Here is a 24,723-nt window from a genome sequence, read left to right on the forward strand (position 1 = left end):
CCCTCCATCCTTTGTCGTCCTCCGCCCCCGTCCCCTCCCGCATTGAAATGCACTTTCTCACTCTGGTGAAGGGCCTCCGACTTGCTGAGCACGGGGAACAGAGGAATCGAGATGATCACTCTTTCTCTCCACAGCCGGGTGCACTTTTCTTTTCTGGAGACGGACGGGCAGAGGGGGGGTGGGAGGGCATGTGAGGGAAAAAAAGGAAAGATGGCGCACAAATTGCACGTTTAGTCACGTATCTCTAAACATGTGAAACGTGTGAAATGCTGCACGCAGACACGCGAAATCCCTCTGATAAACACCTCCTGTCCCAACAGCAAAAAGCATCTTGGAGCGCGGTTGCATCACTTCGACAAAGCCTCACATTTGTAGGCAGAGCTGTAGAGTTAAGCCGAGGCTTTACCTCTTAAATGCCAATTAATCACTCAGTGCTTTGGAGAGAAATGCGACGAGCCCAAGGGAAGAAGAATCTGTTTTTTTCCACAGAAATAAGTAAAATGCACCTTTATATATGTACATATATATATACTATATATATCTATCAACAGTTTCATGTTTCATGATCATCCAAATGCAGTGCGTTTTGCTACATTTATACATCTCATCACTTCCTGCTCACGTTTCACATTAAAAGCCACATACCATAATGGCTCCAATGAAATCATATGGAAATACGGCACATTAAAGGTCTCCCATACAATAACTATACAGTAAGTGTTTGATCATAAAAGACATTTATCTGACATATGGAGTGAACACTAACGGAAAGAAATCACATATATCTATGTGTAGATCAGTAATTAGCTGCTACGCTAAACATCTGTATCCTTACTAAGGCTGTTATTATCAAAGACGCTGTGGCACCTTGCAAAGCCTCCTGGGTAGGCGAGGTTAATCTGTTTTATGCTTCTCATGTGAAAGGATTTGACCCAATTGTAATTAATAACTGAGTGAGACTTGTGAATGTCTTTTTTATTATGTTATCTTTGTCATTTCCTTCCCCACGAATGTATTTTTTCCACACTACGTTACTGATTACCCAGAAGGCCACAGCATTATTTGAAGTCTGGCTTTTTATTGGAGGATCTATGGTATCAGAGAGACCTGTAAACTCTTTGCATTCATTTACATGCATCGGTTCCCGGTGCCGAGCGTGGCCTGTGACACAGCGCAGACAGCTGGCATGACAGAAGGTGCCGGAGTGGGGGAACGAAACAAATTGCCTTCATTTTCTTAGAGTGCAACCTCTTCAGGGAACACCGATGAACATTACTGAAATGGCAACAAATCTGCGACTCTGGAAAATAATGACTCGCGTTAGAGCCACAGAAGAAAAGTTAAAGAAACAGCGAAGACGGAGAGAGATTGTGTTTGTGTTCCTTTTTGCTGTCCTGGGCTACATTTTCAATTTCTCTCAGATAATAAGGACAATTACTTATAGAAATTACTGTTCCTCCATACAGAGTGAGTCAGAGGGAATCGGTGGACAGGGCAACACTAACACTAAACTAACAGACAGAAAAGAGGCTCAGAAAACAAAGGCAGCTGCACAAGTTGTCTTCCTCCACACCAAACGGCTTTCATTTCAAGGTTTCCACATACCACTTTGAACTTCACACATGTATAATATGAGGCAACGAGAGAACGCTGCACTGAGATCAGTAGAACCAGGGGAACAATAAAGCTTTCGGGTCCCCACACTGCTGTAAAAAAAAGTCTCTTTCATCTTTATGACTGCGATGTCCACAATATACTGTCTCTTCTGAACTACACTGCAGCAGGAGGAGAACAAAGAGATGACACACACATATGGGTGTGTGTGCACGGATAGGAGGGTTAATTGGGATGCATGTGGGCGTGTCAGGGTCCGAGTGTGTACGGATGTGTGTGCGCACGCCAAAATCGAACTCCCCTACAATTAAAATGAAACTGTGCGCGACTGTCCAATTCTGTCCGCGGCCAATTTACAGTCAGACAAAGAAACCCCACAATTTGAGGTAAACACATGACTTAACTGGAAAACAAGCAGTGGGTCCCTGAGGAAAGCCTGTGTGTAATTGTGAAGCACTCCACTGTACAGTGCCTCCGAGCATGTTTACTCTAAAGAGGAAAAGAGGGAAAAGAAAAAAGAAACAGAAGCTGTTGAGAAAGTAGCTGCTTAAGTGAAAACGACTCCTCAAATCCCATGAATAACTGTTAAGTCTCCAAACTGCAAACAAGCCGCCGGTAGATAAATGGCTGCAGATCGCCAAGATAATAGAGACAGAAAAAAGCCACTAGTTTGCCTCCAGCCATACACACAACAAAAAAAAGTAAAGCATCAGCAGAAGGTGGTGTGGCGGTACGAGTGACCGAAATGAAATGAACTTTTCAGAGTGCAAAGTGGGTGAGTGTGTCTTTCCGGTAGGGGAAACATTTTGCTCCTGTAGTTGCACATTTTATAAAGAGCTGCATTATTCACACACCTAAAAAGCTGTCAAAGGCCTGCGCCGTGTTTTATAAATGATACAATTCTTACGAGCAAATCCACACTGACTCGGGGATGGGGGATGGGGGGTGGGGGGGCTGTGACTTGAGGAGAACTTATCTGATCTTCACGGAAAGGCGGAGGTGGGTCTCCAGAGTCCCGTTTCCCCACTTCTCCATTATTAGCTCTGCCAGCCAAAGAGATATTGTGCTCGGTGACAAATGGGAGAGGAGTGCTAGGGCGCAGACAGTGCGGGGGAGGTCCCCTCCACTACAGCCCCCCTCCCCTCCACCTCCCTCCTCCTCTCCCACGATCCGGTATGCTGCCGCCGCGTCCTCCCCGATAACCATAATTGTGTTTTAAAGCCCCTGATTAAATTTTGCAGTCTCGAATGATATTGTTTTGCCATGAATCCTTATGAAAAATGCTCCATGTTAGGAGATTATGGAAACTGTGTAGGCACCGAGAGGAGCAGCTAAAAGGTGGAGGCGAAGATGAAGGCTCTTTCTTTCTTTTTTCTTCAGTGGACGCTAAATGAATCCCTGCTATCAGTCTTCCTCTCCTCCACCACCCACTCCTGCTCCACCTGTCCGTCTTATAAACACACATGGACAGGGACGGTCCCTCTCTCCTTTTTCACAAAAGTTCCCCCACTCTCTCTCTCACCAGAACACACCCACAGGCGGAGCGGTGACACAGCACTCACGATGAGGAAAACTTTCAGACATTTGGCTCAGACATAATAAAAAAAGAGGGCTTCGAAATTAAAAAAGAAAAAAAAAGGAAAAAAGGAAAATATATTCCAGCGTCAATCTTTAAACTTTTGCCTGTCTCGTTATTTTATTGTCATAATGTAAATCTCCCGGAAGAGTTGCGGTGCTTCTGATGGAGGCCGGCTTTTTCGGTCTTTTTTAGAGGTGACACAAAATGCAATCAGGGCGAATGAGGAAGCAGCAAATTCAATAATGGAGGCAAATGAAAATGGAACTGGAGACTCTGCACTTAAGGCAGGATGGGCTCACGGCCCTAATAAGGCCTCTTCTGTCACCGCTTCCCTGCATCTAAATTAACCAGAGGCCCTCCAATCAGCACAGGCAAACAAAAGAGCCAGCCAAAGAGATGAGAGCGCCGCTGAATGTTAATCAGGGTAACGAACAGCAGTGGTCATCACACTGTGTGTACGAGCGTGTGTGTGGTGGTGTACTGGTGAGAAATCTATTACCACTCTACGCCTCAGAAACGCCGCGTTAAAGGATGCATGGGTTTCTGGTGAGTTAGGATTTTGTGCAGCTTTGAAAATCAATTTAAATCACAGTTTTCTTTCTCTTACCAGTTGTGTGTTTTTGAAGTTTTAAAACTGAGCGTTTAATGTCTCTGTGACCCGCGGGTCAAGCAACTCGCTCATCAAATAAATTGCCAGGTGCAGTGTGGAAGTACAAACAGCCTCAGAATTGCAGTCCCGTGTTGTTTCTCCACAGCGGCAGTGATAGGTTGTTTCACAGTGGACTTCCCCCGACAGTCGGTCGACTCTCTGCTCTGTTATTGTGCAGGAAATAGTGTTCTGGTACAATTGCCCAGGCCACAAACATCAAACTGAAATTTAGAGGGCACTATGGACGGAGCATAGGGGAGCCACCATGATGGTAAAACTGCTGAGCAGCTTAGGTCCTAACTCAAAATGTGGGTTATTATTAAATGTCCACTCTCGACTCGGGGAAAGAAAAGGGTTCCTGTAGGGCTTTAATGTGTGTACTTGAACACCTGCAGTGCACAAGTGTACACGCACAAACACGCTGCTTGTCTGACGCGCGTTTTGTAATTCAAATCGGACTCATTACATATTTTCATGGAGCAAAAAATGCTTAAGAAGTGTCGGGAGTGGAGCTAACCCCTCTGCATTAAAATTGACACTTACAATGGGCTAAATGGGCAATTTGTCATTTTCTGGCACAGAGCTGCAGCACTCATCCCTCCACTTGGGTAATTTGGGACACACCGACACGGACGCACACACCAGCAAATCAACTATGACCAGTAAATTGCCTCCATCTGGTTCTACAGTATATTTAGTGTGCGGTTGTGTCAGCCAGACTGTCCTCGGCTCCGCCTCCGCCTTGTGCGACGTCTTTGCGCGGACGTACTCATCAGTGATGATTGGCCAACGCGTGCTCTAACTGATGGGTTTGCAAGTTTGGAGTGAAGTCAACAATCTCAAGAGGGGCTTGGACTGAGGCGCAGGGGCACTTGGGGGGAAAAAAATAAATAATAAAACGGACGCAAAAATGCTATTAAAACTCGTCAAAGTCAAGCAGGTTACAGACGCCTGGGAGAGAACGCACACATACACACACACACATGAACACACTGCACCATTTATTTTACCCAGGACCCCAAAGCGCAAAAATATGTTGCAATGTCAGGAGGGTGGCATGTGCCCGGTGGCAACACAAACAAGCCTCTTTGAATATAATTACTGTCGAATGAAACGCTGCACGTCAATGACGATGCACTTTTTCAGGTTATCTCATGAAAAGGTTGTATGATCCCATGTGGGTGGACGGTTTTCAGCAACCTGCACAGAGGTGTGTGGTTGTTTTGACCCTGGATTATTAAAGCAAGTTGATTTCACTTGCTCTCTTTGAAGGCAAACCGACGCTCGCAGCGTGTAGCTCAGATCAGTTTAAACTCAACAGTCTGGTCACAAGTAATTCTAATCTCCAGAAATAAAAAAAATAAAAAATAAAAAAATTCAGCTCTAATGAGCAAGTTTGATGAAGTCACGGCTGTTTGCTTTGATTGGGTGGGATTTCCAAGGACTGGCGGGAGGAAATGCTGACTCATGCAGCCTCGCCACCCACCGCTTCCCCTCTCGAGTGGGGAGTTTGAGTTAGATTAGGCAGGAGGGCTACTGTTGTTTTTACAAAAGGATTAAAAAGTTGAAGCGGTGTCTGACTCTGGCTTTAACACTGAAACAATCTTGTTCATTTAATTAGCGTCAATATTTCCAGTGACTTTTTTTTATTATTTTTTTTAGAAACTATTCATTTACAGACTCCAGATATTTCCACGGCCCTTAAATGCATCATTCTTACTGTAACCGCCTTCGACTTTTTCTGCTTATGTAAGATTTCTTACTTCTTCCTTTGCTTCAACTTCCACTTCCTGACCTCCTGACACCAACCCTAACCCTTCCATTTGGTTGGGGGCCTGACATGATGAAATCAGGGAGACAGTGTGGGTGTTGCCGTGTCACTTTGCGGCCACAGATATCCATACATCCATTTGTTGTGCTCTGGCTGTCGATGCTCTGCTCTCTCAGTGCACTTGTGTGCTTTTGATGCTCATGTAAAAGCTCGGCAGAAACCACGGTTCACCTAAGAATTCACCTCACCCCGCCTCCACCAGCCATCCACCTGCAGGCTCTGGGTTGTTGGTGTTACTATGTTTAGTTTCAAACAGGCAAAAACATTTTTCTTTCTTTCTTTTTTTTGCATGCAGGTTAAATTACAACATAGCTCAAGATGGAACAGAAATCACAGGTGGACCAGCTCGTTTGCATTAAAACAGCAGGTTATTGTGGCCATAATCATTACTGGTGCGTGGATGGAAAAGTACAGACACATAGAACATGCTCCAGACAGGACTGAACTCATTAACCTGCCTCTGTGTTGTTACATTCACAGCAGCTCACTTTTGAGAAGTAATTCCAGTCTGAATGTGGCTCCACTGGGGGGTTATCTCTATATCAGCGTCCCCTCCCAGTCTCTGCTGTGCTGAGCTCGTGTCCTTGCAGGAGTGATGAGTCACTCTCAGCTGGCTGACTGAACTTATCCCGGCACATCAGTGTAACTTGTCAACATTATTAAATCTAAAAACAACTCGGAGATATTGGCGGCGGACATCTTTGTTAGGAGAGAACGTTTAACGCAGGACGGGGAGGTTGGAGTTCAAGAGGAGGCTGGTGCTCTACAGTATGAAGTGAGTGAGAGTGAGGGGCAATTATTTCTCACTGGGGGTGCTGTCAGGTGTGTAGGTAGCCGGGGTCGGCCCATCCTGACCCACCAGACACGGTGTCAGCCGGCGGCGGTGAACCCGAAAATCAAAGAGCGGTGCAAAGGCGAGCAGACGCACCGCCCCGGGGGACTATTACCATTCCATTAAAGATGATTCTGCCCTCCTCCCAGACCTGCTGTAGACCCTAATGGGGGCAAACCCGGAGCCCCTCGGGTCTCCTCCTCAAAGGGTTTGAACAGAAACACACCGGTGGCGGCGTGGCGCTGATAAAACAGAGCACAGGCATGGCATTACAATGACTTGTGTGTGCAGGAGCATGGAGGAGAGGAAATAAAGAGATGGGGAAATAAACTGCAGAGTCAGACGTGGGGTCCTATTGTGCGCCTGCATGTCAATGAATGTCACCTTTTCTTTTTTATTAAATGAGATGCTTTGCTGTGTTATCTCTTGTCTACAAGAGACACTGAGCAACCACCGGCAGTGTTATTGTGGTTCTGTATTTGAACACAACTGAGATGACTCAGAGCTGATTTCCAACCTGGCGCTTGGCATTAAAGTTCCTATCTAAGGGCCGCCTGTTGCATTACATTACATAACATTGGCTGTATTTTTTTGTTTTCAAAAAGGAAAGCTGGTGCTTTGGTGTTTCAACACTCCAAAAAAACGAGGGGGGGTGTGTATATGAAGATGAAAGAAAAAAAGCAAAACTTTATTTCACAAGCAGACTGAACTGAAGGGCTCTCTTGCTTTGCAGATCCACGACTGCAGCATTTTCTGGGGTAGCAAAGCAGCGTTTGAAGCTGGGAGATATGTTTTAATCATTTGGCGCCTTAATGATGACACTGGATTCATTATTAATGGGCCCCATTCCTCTACTCTCCCTCTTCCACATAACAGTCCAGAGTCAGAGTGGGTATTAGCATTAGCCGCTTTTGCTCTATTTGATCTTTCTGTAATTACACCACATTTTGGAGATCACACCACAAGCTTTATGTTAAGTAAAGAGGCCTTGGAAGTAGCTTTTTTTTCTCTCTCTCTATACAAATTCCAAACACAATTACCCCGGTTACTTTCCCCCCCTCTTTTCTTTTTCACAAGATGTAAATCAGTAATACTGCTCAATCCTGTACATAAACATGGCCTGGCAATCTCTCCTGCCATCACTCTGCACAAGTGCATCTCTGTGTTTTCCTGAGATGATGAAGATATTAAGAAAAGAAAAAAAGGAGACAAGCTTGGATGCATAAAAAGACAACAGTCTAAATGTGAGTTGCAGCTCTGCTGGAGTCTCTTTCAGGTGTGTATACCCCCCCTTCTTCTTTTCCTTTTTTTGAAATAAGCAGAGGATATAATATCTTTGATGTGCTGGATCTTTATACTCTCCACTGAAGGGATTTACTGTATAGATCAAATTCAGCCTTTATGACACTTCAGAAACTAACGCTGAAGAAAAAGTTTGAAATTTTTCAGGAGCTGAAGAATATAAAACAGCAAAGAGACTTTTTTACATCTTCGATTCTCATAAGAGTAAATATTTACTCCTGATAGCTCAGTACCTAAATAAAACCAAAGTGTATCATCACTTTGTACTGTAGATCTATTTCAATATGAAGATTTGTTTTTCGCTGCACAGAGCCACTGCAAATGAGAAATTGTTCATAAACCACTAAATCAGTACCATGCTGAGGATGCACATGGGGTTAATTATAATGAAGTATATTAATCAATTCATCCCAGCAATAATTTAGCCTAAATGCATTCAAATTCTCCCCAAAACTCTGCAATTAGCGAGTCGGTAGCGGTGAATTATTAGCTTTAAATTAGAGGGTGTTTGGGTGGTTGCCAGGTTGTGAAACCGTTGTGGCGGTGTCGCTACAGTCCCTGTGAGCCGTAGGGGAAAGCAAAACAGGTGAAAAGGCAGACAGGTTATAGAAGAAAGAAAAGGGATGGCAGAGACTGGTAATTTGCTTTCTGCACACGGGCATGAGGGGCATTGCTGCCAGATGGGAAGTTGGAGTCGGAGCTCTCTTTGGGGCACGCTGGGCCATTTGGCTCGCACCCAAATGGGCAATTTCACAGAGCTGGGAAAAAAATGCAACAAAAAAAAAGAAAAGCTGGAAAACAAAGCTAAAGTTGGGTAAAGAAAGAGAGGCGAAGTGGATGTGAAAAGCATTTCACACACGCCACCTCCTCAGCTCTGAGAGTCTGACACTGGTTATTATCACCAGTGCTGCGCAGCATGGGGTAATTAGCACTGTAGAGTGCAGCGAGCCATGCTGGATGTATGCACGCCTTTCGTGCGCCTGTCAATACATGCGTGGTGCATGTGTGTTATGGGTTATTCAGGCTTACAAGAAGCTGCAGCGGCATCGCCGGGGAAGGCCGAACAAGTCGGTATCAGAGGAGTTTCTTCAACACAGATTACTATATATCCCCGCTACTATTAAGACCGCACAGCTGTATGCATACTGACTGCAGCCAAATTGAATTCCACGCTCTCTGTGGACTCCAGCTGCGTACTGAATCCACAGAGGGATAAAGCAGCGGTAAAGCTGTTGTTTAATGTATTGTGTGCAGTATGAAATGCAGAATATTTTCATCGCTCCAGCACATATATGGATATATATCCCCTCTAGATACGACAGAGGTGGTGATAGGCTGCAAAATAAGGCCATATCACCACAGATGGATCTAAGCACATGTGCCTGCTAGCTTCAAACTCAAGACGGGATATTAATCTGCTGCCCTAATTGTGAGCTTAAAAGAGAGAATACTGTATTTTCCTTTCTTTTTTTTGTCCCAGGCAAAAGAGTGAAGGGAATTAGGAGGAACAGAACTGATCCATATGCATGGCTGGATCTGGTTAATTGCAGCATTGTGGTGCGCAGGGATGGGATGATATGGACCAAAGGCTAGCGATGTGAGGCGCCATCCGGAGCGTGCGCTGAAATAAAAAAGATGTGTGCAGTTGCCGAGCCAGATAGACAGGCGCACGGTGAACCCGGGGTAAACTCCCTCGCCTCGGAGGATCAGCGCAGTCTGCAAAAGTTTTTTCCGAAAATAAGATAAAGTCGGAGTTGTTTGATGATGCGCTGTGGACATAAATAATGCAAAGTACAGTATATCTTCCTCTGCACCCTGAAAGGAGTATTTGAAGAAACTACAGTTGCTGTTCCATAGTAAACATCCAGATCTTTAACATAAAACGAGAGTTTGTTGGTCACTTGAAAACAGCATGGAAACATCGCTCCGCGGCCTCTTTCCTGCAACTAATGAGGTACAACGCAGGAATAACTCTGCACTGCACATGTACCTTGTGTGGAATGATAGAAAATAAAAAAACATTACCCATTATGAGCCATTTGGGGATAAAATGCGACTAAAGCCTCTCACTCTTCATATGGGGGGGTCAAAATGGAGAGCACCCTCCTGCTTCGCCATCTTAGTGTGTCAGCATGCTCTTAAAAACTCCTTTATCGCCACATTGAGACTCTATAAAAACGCTGCTTATTCCACTAAATCTGCCATGTGCTTTACTGTAATATGGACCACTGTTTGACCCCCCCCCCCTCCCAACCATCAATCAAAAAAAACATTCAATGGCACAAGAGCCCAGGATGAATTGCTGTGGCGCGACACTTTTCTTCCCTCGTCGTAGCATGGACTGCGCTAACAAAGGATCCAGAAGGAGGGGTGTTCCAGGGCTGCACAGACACGCGACTTGTGTTTTACACCGCAATTCATTTGGTTCCACTGTAAGAAGAACGTGACGCGGCTTCGCCAGCAGTGGGATGGATGCAAGACAAATTGCCTTGCCCACAGGAGAGCGGTGCAAAGCGGGCAGATCGATGCCAGAGAAGAAGCCTCGGGCAAAATACAACAAAAGGGGGGATACAAGCAGAGCCGTCTTGGTTTCTTGGCAATTCAGGCCACGTGCCACATGGTCGGTCTGTGGTGGGACTGAGCCCAGTTTTCTTGCTTCATGCTTTGGCAGTCTCCTCAGCGGCAAACTAACCTTCAAGGTGATACATGTAGCTGTTTTTTTCCTCATTGTTCAATTGTTAAATCATTAGATTCTAACAAATTAATGATACCTCGCTGTCAAGACTTTGTCAGAAGGACTGGCAGCTTCTGGGCGCATGTGCTTTCTGTTCTTTGGCTGCACTGTGAAGGACATACGTGTTGGACATGATGGCGAGATGCTTGAAAAGATTCTGCTCCATCCGTGCTGGAGGAAGAAGAACGTTCACTTTTCTGTTCCTCCTGCCACAAAGAAATCCGACAAGATTTCATCCAAAATGCCACGGAGACGTCCCATTTTCTCCGCCGTGGTGCTGGCTTTTTAAATTTCAGTGAAGCTGAAGAGAAATTCTTTCTCTGTGTGCGCTTTCATAACTCCACAAGGGTAATGCTGTAGACTGTACATCAGATGGTTAAGCATTATGCACTTGCCCTCAAGTGCTGACATATACGGTGCCATACAGCCTTGGACATCTCCATCTTTTCCTCTAACACCCTGCTTTCATTTCTGACCTTCATCCCATATGTGCAGCTTCTCTCTGTTTACCACCTTCTCTGTCACTCTTCTTTGGTAAGGCATCAGAAACTGCGGGGAGAAAAAAACTGTAAAAGAAACAGAGTGACCCTCAGACCGCTTCTCTTCAGATCGTATGTGACAGTTGTCCCTCAGCCAGTGCTTCTCTTATGACGGCTTGCGTTTCTCTCCCGGAGCGATGCTAATGCTGCCGTCAAGACAGAAGGAAAAGGCAACACCTGACTCCAGATGAGATGGGAGAAGTGAACCTTTAGCGGGCCGACTGCCAGCGCCGCTCAATCTGGGTGGATTCCATGTATGATTTAGACGGATAATGAGGAAGTCGGCGGTTTGGAGCAGCGGGAGGACAATGAAGTGGGTAGTTGAGGAGTGAATAAACCCTGCAACCCTTTGCTTCAGTTATTCTGACGCGAGTTGGAAGGTCACTCCACTGACGGGGTAATACAAAAATGGCAAAGATGAACAATGCCGAGGTCGTGGCTCGGGGGTCTTAATACTGTACAGACAGGAGCTACCCTTTTGCAAACGCAGTCCGCTTTAGCTTGTGCCCTCTCACGTGAGGAAAAGAAGAAACACACGTCTAAAAACCTGACTCCAAAGAAAGAAAGAAGCCTGTATTTGAGAGTGTAAACAAAAATGTAATTAACGGGGTAAATAGGCCTTTTCACAGACATTTGATCCTTCTATACAGCAGCACATTTGCCGGAGCAGCAGCAGCAGCAGATACGTAGCTTCAAAAGTTGAGTTCCAATTTTGGGACTTAATTAAAAAAGCCATATTAAATCTGTACATGTGGGTGTACAAACAAAGTCAAAGACGAGCAATTGTAGTGCAAGAAATGTGTTCTACAGGGTGCTGAAAAACCAATCCCCCATTCGCCAAATCACTGTTCTTTCCTCCAGGAAGAAGACACACACAGTGCGGTATTTTGATTAAAGGTTGGTGTGGCTCCTACCTGTGAGGTTGCGCAGGCCCAGCTGTCTCAGGCCGTAGTATCCGTCCCGCCTGTAGTTGAGGAAGATGGACAGGGCGTAGCGACCCTCGTACAGTTTGGTTCCCCGGATGATCCGCAGGTTCTCCAGCGGCAGGTAGTCGAACTGATTCAGAGCCACCAGCACGTAGCCCGTCACCTCTCTGATTGACTGCATGGAGGAAAAAGGAGGGGGGAGAGGATTTAATATCTTTTTTCCACAAACACCATGTTTCTCAAACTTAATCAATGAATCACCCTGAATTTCACACTCTTTTTTTTTTTTTTTTTACCCGTCTGCCTCATTGAAGACACTTCATTTTTTGTGCATGAAGCATGTTATTTGCATTTTGAAATGTCAACCTCGTGAAAAAAAGGAAGAAAAAAAAAATTGGACATACAGACCAAAATGATTAAAATGTCAGCTCAATTGCAGACTGATTACACATCTCCTCTCATTAGAGTCTCTCAGTTTTTCATGCTTTGAGGAGCCATGACACCGGCAGATATGATATGAAATTCGCAGGCTGAGCAACCAATCACGGCTTTAAAAATTTTATTCTCAAATACAAATGCTGTGTTTTTTCTTTATGCTGAAAGCAACATGTGGAAACTTTCAGTCAGATGTGATTGAATTCCTGTGACATTAGAGTAAAATCTGGAAATAATTGGATGTTTGAGCAAGTTGATAGGCCTTGGCCGGTGTCAGACCCTCTTGACATGTGAACATCGAATGATCTTCTCAAGAGTCACTAAAACTCAGAGTGGTGACCTCTGTGTTATGCACTTGATGAGGCCGATTAATTCACCTGCAAAGTCAGGCTGAAGGATGGAGCCAAAGCAAGCACTTTAAATTTTATTTTATTTTCATATATTCACTATAATCCTTCATTGAAGTCCTCGGCGGGGTCATCGCAAAACAATTGACAGGGGTTAAAGGTCAATGAAACATAGCACTGTGTTTTTACATTAACAGATAATAGTCCTGACAGCACTATTCATCAATCCAGCCGGTCTGATCGGCAAATAGAATATCATTACAGGATACTCCAACTGGGCTCGATGAATGTATCTGTGTGTGTGTGTGTGTGGCCATGCAATATTCATCTGAGTCAAGCAGCACACACTTACTAATGCACACATATCGAAGCTTGAAACACACAAACTGCAGCTTTTTAAATGCCACACGACCACATTCAGCCAACCACCATCATTAGCATCTTACTTTTTAAAGTGGCGGGAAATTGTGCCTCCACACCGGGTTTTACAATGGTATAACTTCTGCAGCCGTGGCCCACATGCAGAGATGGACCCGCTTGTGCAGCTGCAATGACGTGATCCCCCATTGGCTTCCCACAGACACAATAAGTAGTTTTCACATGTTTTTTACCAAAGTGGTTTTTACCTTTATATAAGCTGAATGCAGTAGATTGCTGTGATATATCATTATTGAAACATGGCACTTTAAACCTAATGAGACTGACCAGTGTGGGGTCAGAAATGACGCATGTGGTTGGGTGGGAGGGAGGAAGGAAGGAAATGAGTAATGTGAAGTTTGGTTGGCTGCTGACCCCTAAGGGACGACGGCAGTGGAGACTGACAGCTAGGACGCCTCACGCAGAGTCTGCATTTCAGGATAATAGCGGCTAACTCCGATTAGCTTCTATACTGAGCACTCAGAAAACACTGCACACCTGCCAAGTTGGCCTATTGTAACACCAGCACAATAGGAAGGAAACAGACAGTGGAGGTGCTTATTAGTGAGATTACAATGTGTCAATCACCTGAAGAGAGAAAGAACAACATAATAAAAGAGCAGTAGAATCCATTTCAGCGGAGGCTTTGATTAGCATACTTATTGCAAAAAGGATTTCTATTGTGGGGTTCTCCACTGCCTGTCAAAAGCCCCTTGGTGGAATCAATTTCTGTCAAATATGTTCTCTGAATTATTTTTTTATGTTTGTTTGAGAGTAGCAAGTTGCGCAACTTTATGCAACTCTATGCAACGCATGACTCAGCCTCTAAGAAAACAGTGTACAGAGGGGGTTGTTGATCCGGCCCCCGTGGTTGGAGTCGTGCCTTTTCATCATTCTTGACCCCAGTGTGACCCTGTGTTTACTGCTGGGAGCTGGGATGCCTCACGAGCTTCACCCTGCTATCATCAACTCCGCCGTAACCCGCAGGTGCCTGCCAGCGGCGCTATGACTGGGAACACGGGTGGCGGAGGGGGTGGAGGGGCGAGGGGGGGGTGGAGGATGGGGGAGGGATGCTGTGCAACCCGACCCAGCTGTGGGCACGCACTCGGCTGCTGGCAAACTCCACAGTGCTTCCTCTGTGCCCCCTTCTCCCTGCCAGCCTCCGGGACCCGCTGGCAAAACCAAAGAAAAACTGTTTCCCTGTTGCTTAGCAACCGCAGGAAAGCCTTCCAGCGGGAGCGAGGGAGAGCAAAGAGGGAGAGAGCATGCAGAAGAAAGAAAAAACAGACATAAAAGGGATTTTTTTGTTGTAATTTAATTAATTAAATTAAAGGATTACTTTGCCCTTTCTTAGTCATTTCCCTTCCCTTTGACAATATTTAATTTCCTTCCATTGCTGCAAATAGTTTTTCTTTTTTTTTCTTTTTCCGGAGAGCTTTCTAGATCAATATTTATCTGCATCCCACTGTGCTGGAGGAGGGAGGAAGCAGGGAGACAAGGAGGAGGGAGGTCCGGAGGGAAGTAAACACAAGCACCTGCATTTCCCCTCCTGCCGCATCAACCGCGCTCTGTTTCAGAAATACAAACAGAGAAGCTGAGGGAGAAGCTGTCCACCGCTGCCTGGCGGGCGATGTGCTCAGACTTCACAAGGTGGACGGTGGACAAGATAAACTGACGTTGTTTTTTTTTCCCTTTTATTTCCTCAAAACACACACACACACACTTAACAAGGTGAGTGGGAGGGCTAATTTGTACCAAGAAGGTGCAGGAACTCCCGCTTGCACACACCTTAACCCCCATTGATCCTTTCCCTTAGAAAAAGTGTTTAAAGCGGTAAAACAAGGGAATAAAGAGTGTGAATCTTTCCGCGGCCCAGGTTATTATTTCAGCTACTGATTCAACTGAATCTTTTAATTCCAGCTCCACTCTGATGCAGCCATGTGTCGTTGTGTCGTGAGAGCCACAGAGGGTTTGTGCAGGATATTGCCACAATATAAAGTACACAATAGGCCTCATATATATTCTGATATGTACAGGTAGGAAAAAAAAAAACTGCCACTGGGCATAGACAAAAAATAGTAGACATAGGTCAACTACCCATAATGCATTGCAAGTTTAATGTTTCCTCTAGCGCTATTTTTTCCCATCAATCGCAAGCAATTAGTGGCTGAGTGTGGAGCGCTCAGTCAAACAGAATCCCATGCAGTCCCAACAGGCTTGTTTCCTCTCTTCTATCCATTTACCTCTGGGCAAAATGTGAATTTCACATGTTGGTAAATTGCTCTTTGTGTCTCCAGGATACATTGTATTGAGGACAAGGCAGGGGAGCTAAAAGTGTTTTATTTACTCTGCACGGCGAAAGAAGGTGCCCCGCGCTGTCTTGGAAACGAGGCGCTGCGTGATGCAAGGCGGAGCCGCCGCCGCGCTCCGACACCTGTAACCCCCTCCGGATACGGGGAAATGTTTCCAGTATCTCACGGTGTTGGGAGACACAGAGTCAAGTCGTGCGGCGCTATACAGTGTTTTTAATTTGGAGGTGCAATTTTGATTCGAGCGGCAATGAAATGAACCAACAATTGTTTTGCAAAGTAAATTTTATCAGTTAATGAACTGAGAGCTGCCTCGCCGGCTCACAGTCGACTGCTCCGTGTCATTATTCAGTAACAGTCGGTAAAGAAGCAGAGGAAATGAATGGTAAAGATGAAAACATAAAGTGACTATTTGCTCAAAAGTGTTCAGGAACCTCCAGTTTTAACTCAAATATAACAGACACTTATGAACACTAATCTACCAAATTGCACGATGTTTAAGCATAATAGCCTGTATGTCTACAATCATTTATTCATCCAACTTACTCTGTGGATACTCAGGAAACCTTGCCAGTAGATTTGCATACAAATCTTCTTCCCAAGAATCGCCTTTGGGCTATCTGGAGAAAAACGCTGTATTTGAGAATTTAAGAGAGTTTAAGCGAGTTTTGAATAATAAGAAAAAAACGCTCACTGCTGTGCCATCTCCACCTGCTTACATTTACATGACACGCACAATACAGATACATTATTCACATTTTGTGAGATCTCATCCAGTTTTTTTTTCCAAGGTGTGTAAAAATGGAAATATTCGACAAATGCTGCACACTTGAGTGCATCACCTTAAAGCCAATTATCCTCTAGGACCTGAATGTTCAGATGTTACAATAAAAGCAAAGACTAAATGTCTTGGAGGATCAGTGTTGGCCCAGAACTGTACACTGACTTCATATGTCACCCATATACAACTAGATCTTACTGAGTACTTTATCTAAAGTAATTTTGTTTTCATCATGGGGTTAGCTCCCTTTTATTTATTTTTAAAAGTGTAATCTACTCGGGCCTCTCCCTCTCACAGTGTTGCTTTCATCAGGCTAAGCGGATTTGGATTGATTCCTAAGCAACATCAGTGGGGCGAAGCAGCTGGATCTCCCAGAAACCACGGCTTTGTTATCTCAAAATAATGAGATATTTAAGTCCTGCTCATGAGAAAACAATGTTTGATAAGTTGAGATAACAATGTAATTCAGCCGTTATCTCTGGATTGCAAACATGAACACCACCCCAAAAAAGAAAAAAAATCTGAATTTTCTGCACGGAGATAATGAGATCGTCAGACATGATCACGTGAAAGCAGTTTGACATCTCCAGATAATCAGATAATTAAGTTGTAATCTCAACATGACGCGACTAAAAATAGCAGCTCTCAGTTTCCACACAAATGTTACGCAGCAAGAATGAACAGCACCAGAGAAGAAAGAGAAAAGACTGGGGAGGAGGAAGAGGAGAAGATGTTTAGGGTTAGGAGGCGCGGTGCAGCGAGGCATTTGCACGGTGACACAGGGAAGGAAGCAGAACACAGAGGAGATATATCTTAAAGCATAATTAATGGTGCACCTGTTTCTGTCATCTGGATGAGTGAGAGTGTAAATGAGGTGGATGGCAAGGGAAGGAAGGAGTGATAGGAGGAGGAAGGGTTCGGAGAAGGAGGATGGATGTAGAAGGGGAGGCACACACTAAAGTGGAAAAGGAGGGGAAGAAAGAGAGACAGAGAGACAGAGAGAGAGAGAGGGGGATCATTCAGGGGATAAAAAAAGTATAATGATACCATTATAAAATACAAGAGAAGGGACACATATTATGGTTATTATGGCTCATTTCCATACATATAGAGCACTCTGCCAGTGAGTCAAGGAGAGTGCATTGACGCATATCAGCAGCAAGACTGCCGGCTCTCAACAGTTTGATCCTCGCGGAGCATCGGCATCGCAATCTGACTCCTCCACGCCGCGGCAAAGTCAATGGGCGGGCGGGGACCTGTTTACCAATTCGCTTCAATGAGCTCTGGAAGAGAAGTATGCACTCCTTCACCTCCCGCGACTCATGGGCTGCTAAGTATGCTGAGAGCACTCGGGCGTGACATTCAAGATTTTGAGAAATCCTGTATGGAAAAAAAAGAAGAAGAAGCAGAAGAAAAAAAAAAATCAAGGCCTTTGAGAGAAGGGCCATTGACTTTGAAATAAATGAAAATCCAGCCGCATGAAATGTCACGGCGAAAAGGACTGAGTCACTCGGTACAGGTATTTGTGCAAAGTGTGGGAGATTTTCCCATTTTAAAGAACTTGTGAAGAACATCTCAAGTTTGTTGATAGTGCCCTGAGGTACACTGCAAAAACTCAAACTCTTACCAAGAACATTTGTCTTATTTCTAGTCAAAACTAATCTCATTCTACTTAAAATAAGACTCAAAAATGTGCTTTCACTGGCAGATTTTTCTACTTATTTCAAGTGAAAATTAGTTTGAAACAAGTGAAAATGATCTAAAAATAAGATTGTTTTTAGGTGATGAGTCTTACTTTAAGTGGAAAGAGGTTAGTATTGAGTAGAAATTAGACATTTTGACAAGAAATAAGACAAATATTCTTGGAAAGATTTTGAGTTTTTGCAGTGTACCCCATGTGAGATGAATCAACAGGGTGCAGGTGGAGGGGTGGGTGGGGTCCATTCTCACTTCAAATAGGAAACCACATCAAACGGGGGATGGGGCGACCATTTCCAGACCCACATACACCACTTTTCATGTGGGCGTGCACCGAGCCGGCTTGAAATCCACTCCCTTTCAGGTAATTTAGCTTCTCCACCGGCACATTAGCAGGAAGAGGGAAAGTCAATTTCTGACTGGGCTCAATCAAAAGAGTTTAATTGGAGGGGCTTTCAGCGGAGCGGTACCGACTCTCACGCAGGAGCCTGAATCAAGCTATAGACCGACCGTAATTGTGATCAAATAACAGGAAGTCAGAGTTAAGATGAGACCTGGCAGAAATCAGAGAGAGGTTAATCAAAAAGGGTTTTCTGCTCTCTTTAAACAGATCAGTAGCTCACTCATCTTCAAGTATTGCATTTCTCATGTTCTTGATTCGAACAATGAGCGAGCGGAGAGGAGAAATTAGCCAGAAATTATCCTGCTACTAATTTCAATTTCCCTGATTAATAAAAACTTCAATTCAAATCTAAAAATACAGTTTTCACGGCGCCACTGGACAAACTGGAAGTTTAGTTTTTGCGAGTCAGAAACACACAGACATGTTTCAGTTTTAACACTGCCAGCGAGTGTTGACAATGACTTTGGAATGACAGTGGTAAGAGTGTGTGTGTGTGTGTGTGTGTGTGTGTGTTGATATCCAGGGGTGTGCCTCCAGCAGCAGCTGTGCTACTGGCTTTTGGCGCTGATATTTATTGTCTCAGACAGCCCGACAATCTCATAGAAGCCCGTTTCATGAGTGGCGTCCGTGAGGCGTTTGCGTTGTCAAGACACATTTACAGTAAAGACCCTGCATGGGAAATTAAAACTACCAAAGGAGGAAGAGAGGGGAGGGGAGGGAGGGGGGCAAGTTTGAAGAGCATTAGCAGGCAAAACTAAAAGAGTGACAGAGCAGTACAGTATGTGATCTTTGAGCCAGAGTGAAAACACTAATACATAACTCATGAGGAGAAGCTGTTGTAGCGAAGCCGGCAACAGTGGTGCGGCGTATCGCATTATGCTGTAGCCTTTGGGGACCCTACATAATGTAGTTATGTGACAAAGCTAGTGCACGTCAGCCACAGGCCGGCTTCTGCTCGTTTGACAGTGGCTATGGAGATGGGGGTAGAGGGTGGGGGGTGGGGGGTGGGGGCGAGAAGCATGTTTTCTCCTCCAGCACCTCAGCTCCTGTATCTCATAGTTAAGCCCCTCATTATTCATGGTCATCCCGGTTTAGGTCTGAGATTCTGAGGGTTGGCAGCATCCCCAATGGGAGGGGCCTGTGAGATGAGAAGAAGGGGAGGAAGGAAAGGAACGGGGGGGAGGTTTGTGGCCTCTGAGGTCCAGTGTTGGTTTACTCCTCTGGGGAAGAAAAGGTGCTTAACGGCCCCTCCAAGTGATGGATGGTCGGGCCCGGTGCAGAGGTAGGATGCAGCCATAGGGACACAATGCAAGACTTTGCTTGGATAATCAATTCAGAAGACAATAACGCATGAATTCCCAGGGTGGGGGGTGGGGGGGGTGGATGTGCACAAACAACCTACAAGGTAAAAGACGATTATTATATTGCTCCGACCATCGGCTTTTCAGTCTCATGGAATCTTCTACGAATCCGAAACATACTATTGGGATGAACTTGACCATTGAGTAAGCTGCATAACGTATCGCTCTAATTATAAAAAAAAACTAAACAATAAACAGACTTGACCTCCTCTCAGGTAATCAGGTAAAATCTATACATGTTAAACACATCTATGACTGTGTGCTTAGAGGAGTTCAAAGGTGTTTGAATTAACTGCTCTAAACTCAAACTTGTGTAACAATCATTTAAAGTTAATGGAGTAATTTTAATTGGCGCACAGAGATGTTAAAGGTTCAACTGTCTTTGTTCTCCTTCAAAGTGCAGATCTAAACTACAAATATATTCAGGCCAGGTAAGCAGACAGCTGTGGGGCTGATTACAACCATGTCAGATTTGATCTGTCTTGTCTCTTCATAGACTGTGAGTGTAAGTGTGTGTGTGTGTGTGTGTGTGTGTGTGTGTGTGTGTATTAATGGGGGAGGGTATTTGTCAGTCGTGTTGCCACAGTGGATCATCAGCTCTTGTGAAGCGGCGCCACATTTCAGCACTAAACTACTTCATTACTCTGGAATCAAATTGCCCTAATCGGAGATGGATGTCCTGATTTGTGGCAACACAAAGTGTAATAGCTGTGTGTGCACGTGTGTGTCTGTTCAGTGTGTACCTGCTACAGGTGCATCTGCCAACAATGTGTCTGTTTTTACAGGGTGTGGGTTGGAAATATACATCAATTTGGCTGCATAATGGAATGAGAGATAAACCACACATGAGTAATACCAGTTACAACATAAGACTGCTCAATTTAATATGTGACAGCAGGGTGGAGCAAGACTGAGGCAGATTTCTATACCTGCATGAATAAAGAGACAGGGTGCACCTTTAGAAAACCAAGTGTGTGCGCATGTGTGCATGTGTGCATGTGTATGGCGTGCATATGCTATGCTATCTTATCCAATCAGCACCTGCAAAAACCATTTCCTTCTCTGCGGGAGGCTAAACCTAATCACTGCAGCAGCAAGGCTTCAATCATACATACAGTACATAGGTTGAAATCACACACGCTTTGATGAACGGTGACATCACACATGTTGAATTGACTGTCGTCACCATAGAACACCGAATCAAATGAGAAATTTAAAAATAAAAAGTCTGCGTTACACCTTTTCCAACACAGCCAATAGAAACCCTGCTCCACTGTGCATGGAAATGTAGATCCGGTCATTGTGAGGTTGTTCTGTCATAACTGCAGCACCAGCTCTCATGCACTGTCTACACTCATTAAGGAGCCTCTTGTCCTCCTCTTGAGGCTGAGTCTGGAGCACCCATGGAGCAAAAGGCCACTACATGCTCTGCAAACACTAAAACCACACTAAACTGCGCAATAATAACATTTCCTGAAACGAATAGTGGATTCCTGAGTAGGATAGAAATACACATAACTTTTTCAGCCAGTGTGGAAATAACTCCAGAGGCACAAGTTGGGGGATACGGGAGAAGTGTGTTTGCTATCTGCATCCATATTTCAAGAGCATGTACAATACACTAGGTAATAATAAATAGGATGGATTTGACAGGCGCTCTAATGGAATTAAAGTCAATCCAAGATGGTGCTACAGCAGCAGAAGGAGAGAATAATGTGATGAAATAAACAAAGAAATTCACACTCAGTTGATATTTGGTTCTATGACTCACTGTGGGAGGTGATGGAAGCTAGTTTTCTGATGCAAGTTTTTTTTTTCCTACTTGCTTTTGTTACGTTGTTACATTGTTTTGCTGAGCTGAAAATAAAGAATAACAAGCCAACTCCCCCCCGAAGAACTGATTTGATGACATTTACTGCGGTAATCTATGAAATAAACCGCGTTCTCAACAACAAGTTTGATATTTACTGTCCAAAAGTGACAGCCACACACACAGTAACTGAGCCATTGTCCATACACAAGCTGTGATAATGATAGTGCTCCATTTTTCAAATCCAAAACTGTTTTTTGACTCGCACCAACAGTATAGTTTCTGGAGAAAAATCTGTGCTTTGGCAGTTTGTACCAGTCATGGCTCATCACAACATATGGGCTGGGAATGAAGGGCTCCCAAACCAGCACATGCAGACTCAGTGCAACACTGAGAGAGGCTCATAGAGACATCATGAGCCACAGAACGTACACTTATCATACACATGCAGACGCGTCGCTCACACTCACACTTAACCAATGTAAATGTCACTGAGAGACGCAATCTGTTGCTGCCTGGCGGCGTGGACGGTGCAGCTCGATGCAGGCTGCCAGGGGGAAGATATTAAAAAACGATTCCCACACACACTCGTGAATTAATCTGTGACTTTTCAGTGTTGCTAAATGTTGGGTGCTGTCTGTGAATGCTCGGACGGGGTGACACGCTAAAGATGCTAAAGCAGCTATGATATGATGCCCAGCAGAGTCAAGAGGACGATGCGTGCTGGGTCCGGATCATTTGGCGCTTAAGGGTTCGTTCAAGCTGCAAATAGTATGAATGCACATGCATAAAAAATACCAATAGTCCAATAGTAAAATGATCTGTGGAAATGGCTCCTAAATGCCTCATACTTTGACTTATAGGTACAGGAGTAATTGTGATGATTTAATAAATGACATAACTTGTTACGAGGGAGAATGGAAGCTCTCTGCCTTCCAAGTGTGTGTCACTTATTGCATCTCTAATATACACGTTGTAACATTACTTTATGATATAAAACGTTATCTACCGCTCTATTGATTGATTTCTCGCCGGTTTCGTTGTAAACAAATGCACATGGCCAAGAGGAGGGTTAGCAAAATAGCGGAAAAGCGACCAGACAAAGTTCATCTTTAATTGAGAAAGCATATATGATTTAAGAGGGAACTGTAACTTTAAACAATCTACCATCCATTCTACCCTGAAAAGTTTTAGCATCTATTTTTGTGGTGTTAAAATGTGGAATAGACTAGATGAGGATATAAAAATGTGCAATAACTTAAAACAATTTAAAAGTAAGTACAAACATACACTCTTGGACAGCTAGAAAGAACTTGACAGCTAATTTTACTCTTTTTTATTTATAATCATGGTCTTATTTCATATTAAAGCAATATGTTTTTAATCTTCTGAATTGTATGGAACTACAGATGTACTGTATGACATGAATCATAATGTAAGGGGGGGCTGAACTTGATAAGATTTGCTTCTTTCAGCCCCTTCTCAAACTTGCACAGTATCATTATTGTTTTGTTTCTTGTTACATAGATTGTTTGTCTTTTGATGTGCTTGTTTGAGACAAATAAAAATCAAATCAAATCAAAAAAAATATTGTACTGAAGGAAATGTATTGTAAACTTTATGTTCAGCTCTTGTGCCTCTAGATATGAGAAAATCAAAGATGCAGAAGCTTTGCGTGCTTGAGGCGTTGGACTGGGAGCTCATATGCAAACATTTAACGGACACTGAAACTGTGTTAAAACTTCGATTGGATACACTGTGGAGTATCCTCTGCAAAAAATGCTATGGATCATCCTCAGTAATAGAATCTTTAGGAAAGGTCATAAAAACACAACATGCATGCATAACGTATCCTGCGGCGTTAATGTGCTTGTGATCCCAGCGCGGTTACACAACACGCAGCCTCTTGCACTCGTTCTCATCAGCTAACTATTCGTTTGTGAGCAGCTGAGATCTGAGGAGTTTGGAAAGTTCATGGGAAGTTGTGGGAGACAAGATTAGGACAAGAGAAACTCTATTATTTATTTGTGTGTTTTGAAGTGAGGGGTTATTTCTTGGCCCCGCTCCACTCTTCCCTGTAGAAGTATGAGGCCACTGTGAGAGCTCCAAACTTTCTACAGGAAAAAACAAAAATGTTTGTGACTCGAGAGGAAACATGTAGACGGCCTTTAAAAACTATCATGACAACTTCATAAAGGGATCACCTTGGAAATTGAGACTACTTGAGACTGTATCACATTTAGCCTGAATAATATTAGTTAAACTGGGCAAAGATGTTTTATCTCATCTCTCTGGCTTGGCTCTGGAGCTCTGACTGAATAGGCACCCGAGCCAATTGTTTTCTACAAATACTGTAAAAAATAAAGCAGAATTCAGGCTAACTCCCAGAGAAATGTTGGAGGTTGTGACTGCTTTGACATCACAAAGTACATCTGGTTTCAGGCTCAGTTTCTGAAGGTATGGACTTTTGATATCAATATTTCCTTTGCACTTATTGCGTTATTTCTTTATTTCTCATGAAATAATGAGTGAGAGGTTCCTGGAGAAAGCAAAAAGCTCATCCACGTCTAATGAAAGAATCACAAAAGGAGCTTATAGAGATGGTTTGTGGTGAAACTTGAACTTCTACAACAGCTCTCTAACTGCACTGAATGAGGGAAGGCTTTCAGCTGTGTGGGAGTAAATAACCTCTATAAAGAGATAAAACTGTTGTGTGCCGAGCCTCTCAGCATTCACTGTGTAATAAAAGAAAGATGAGGAAATCTAACTATTCATGTATCCATCTCTCTGATTTATGTCTTTGAAGATGAAGACCCAGGAGTCGGCATTAAAGCCCACATGGCAGCCACGAGGGGCCGAGGGGGCTGCCAAGTTTCAGGGCATGAAATCCAAAACATTGCGGCTTGATTAAACTATTTGTACCTGGTAATACGATAAGTTTTACGTGTGAGAGTCAGAGCAAGAGGGAAATGATTAGGATTGGTTGGACGAAAGGGACACGCTACACCGCTAGAACTTCACCCGTTCCTCTTGGCTTTGTGCATGTGCTGCCATAATTTGTGATAATGACGGCATCCCAGCAGGCCACTCTGCACAGAATGATCCAGAATTGATTTAGTGCATTAATTACGCCCCTGTTACGCCGGTGTCACGGAC

The 24,723-nt window shown here is 44.1% G+C and overlaps 1 protein-coding gene across 5 annotated transcripts in view; it reads right to left on the reverse strand.

The window, feature by feature from the left end:
- The window catches only part of LOC146990836 (receptor tyrosine-protein kinase erbB-4-like), a 215,932-nt gene that overhangs the window by 76,580 nt on the left and 114,629 nt on the right, over window positions 1-24,723 (reverse strand). For all 5 annotated transcript variants that reach the window (XR_015037761.1, XM_085800082.1, XM_085800090.1 and 2 more), the window contains exon 3: window positions 11,995-12,181. Coding sequence is in view for 4 of the 5 variants with exons in the window: in XM_085800082.1 (XP_085656208.1) it covers window positions 11,995-12,181 (187 nt within the window). In the remaining variant the exon portion in view is untranslated. The remainder of the gene's footprint in view (window positions 1-11,994; window positions 12,182-24,723) is intronic.

Source organism: Trachurus japonicus, chromosome 2 (assembly GCF_045865225.1).
Source record: "Trachurus japonicus isolate A0001 chromosome 2, Traja_1.0".
Lineage (NCBI taxonomy): Eukaryota > Metazoa > Chordata > Actinopteri > Carangiformes > Carangidae > Trachurus > Trachurus japonicus.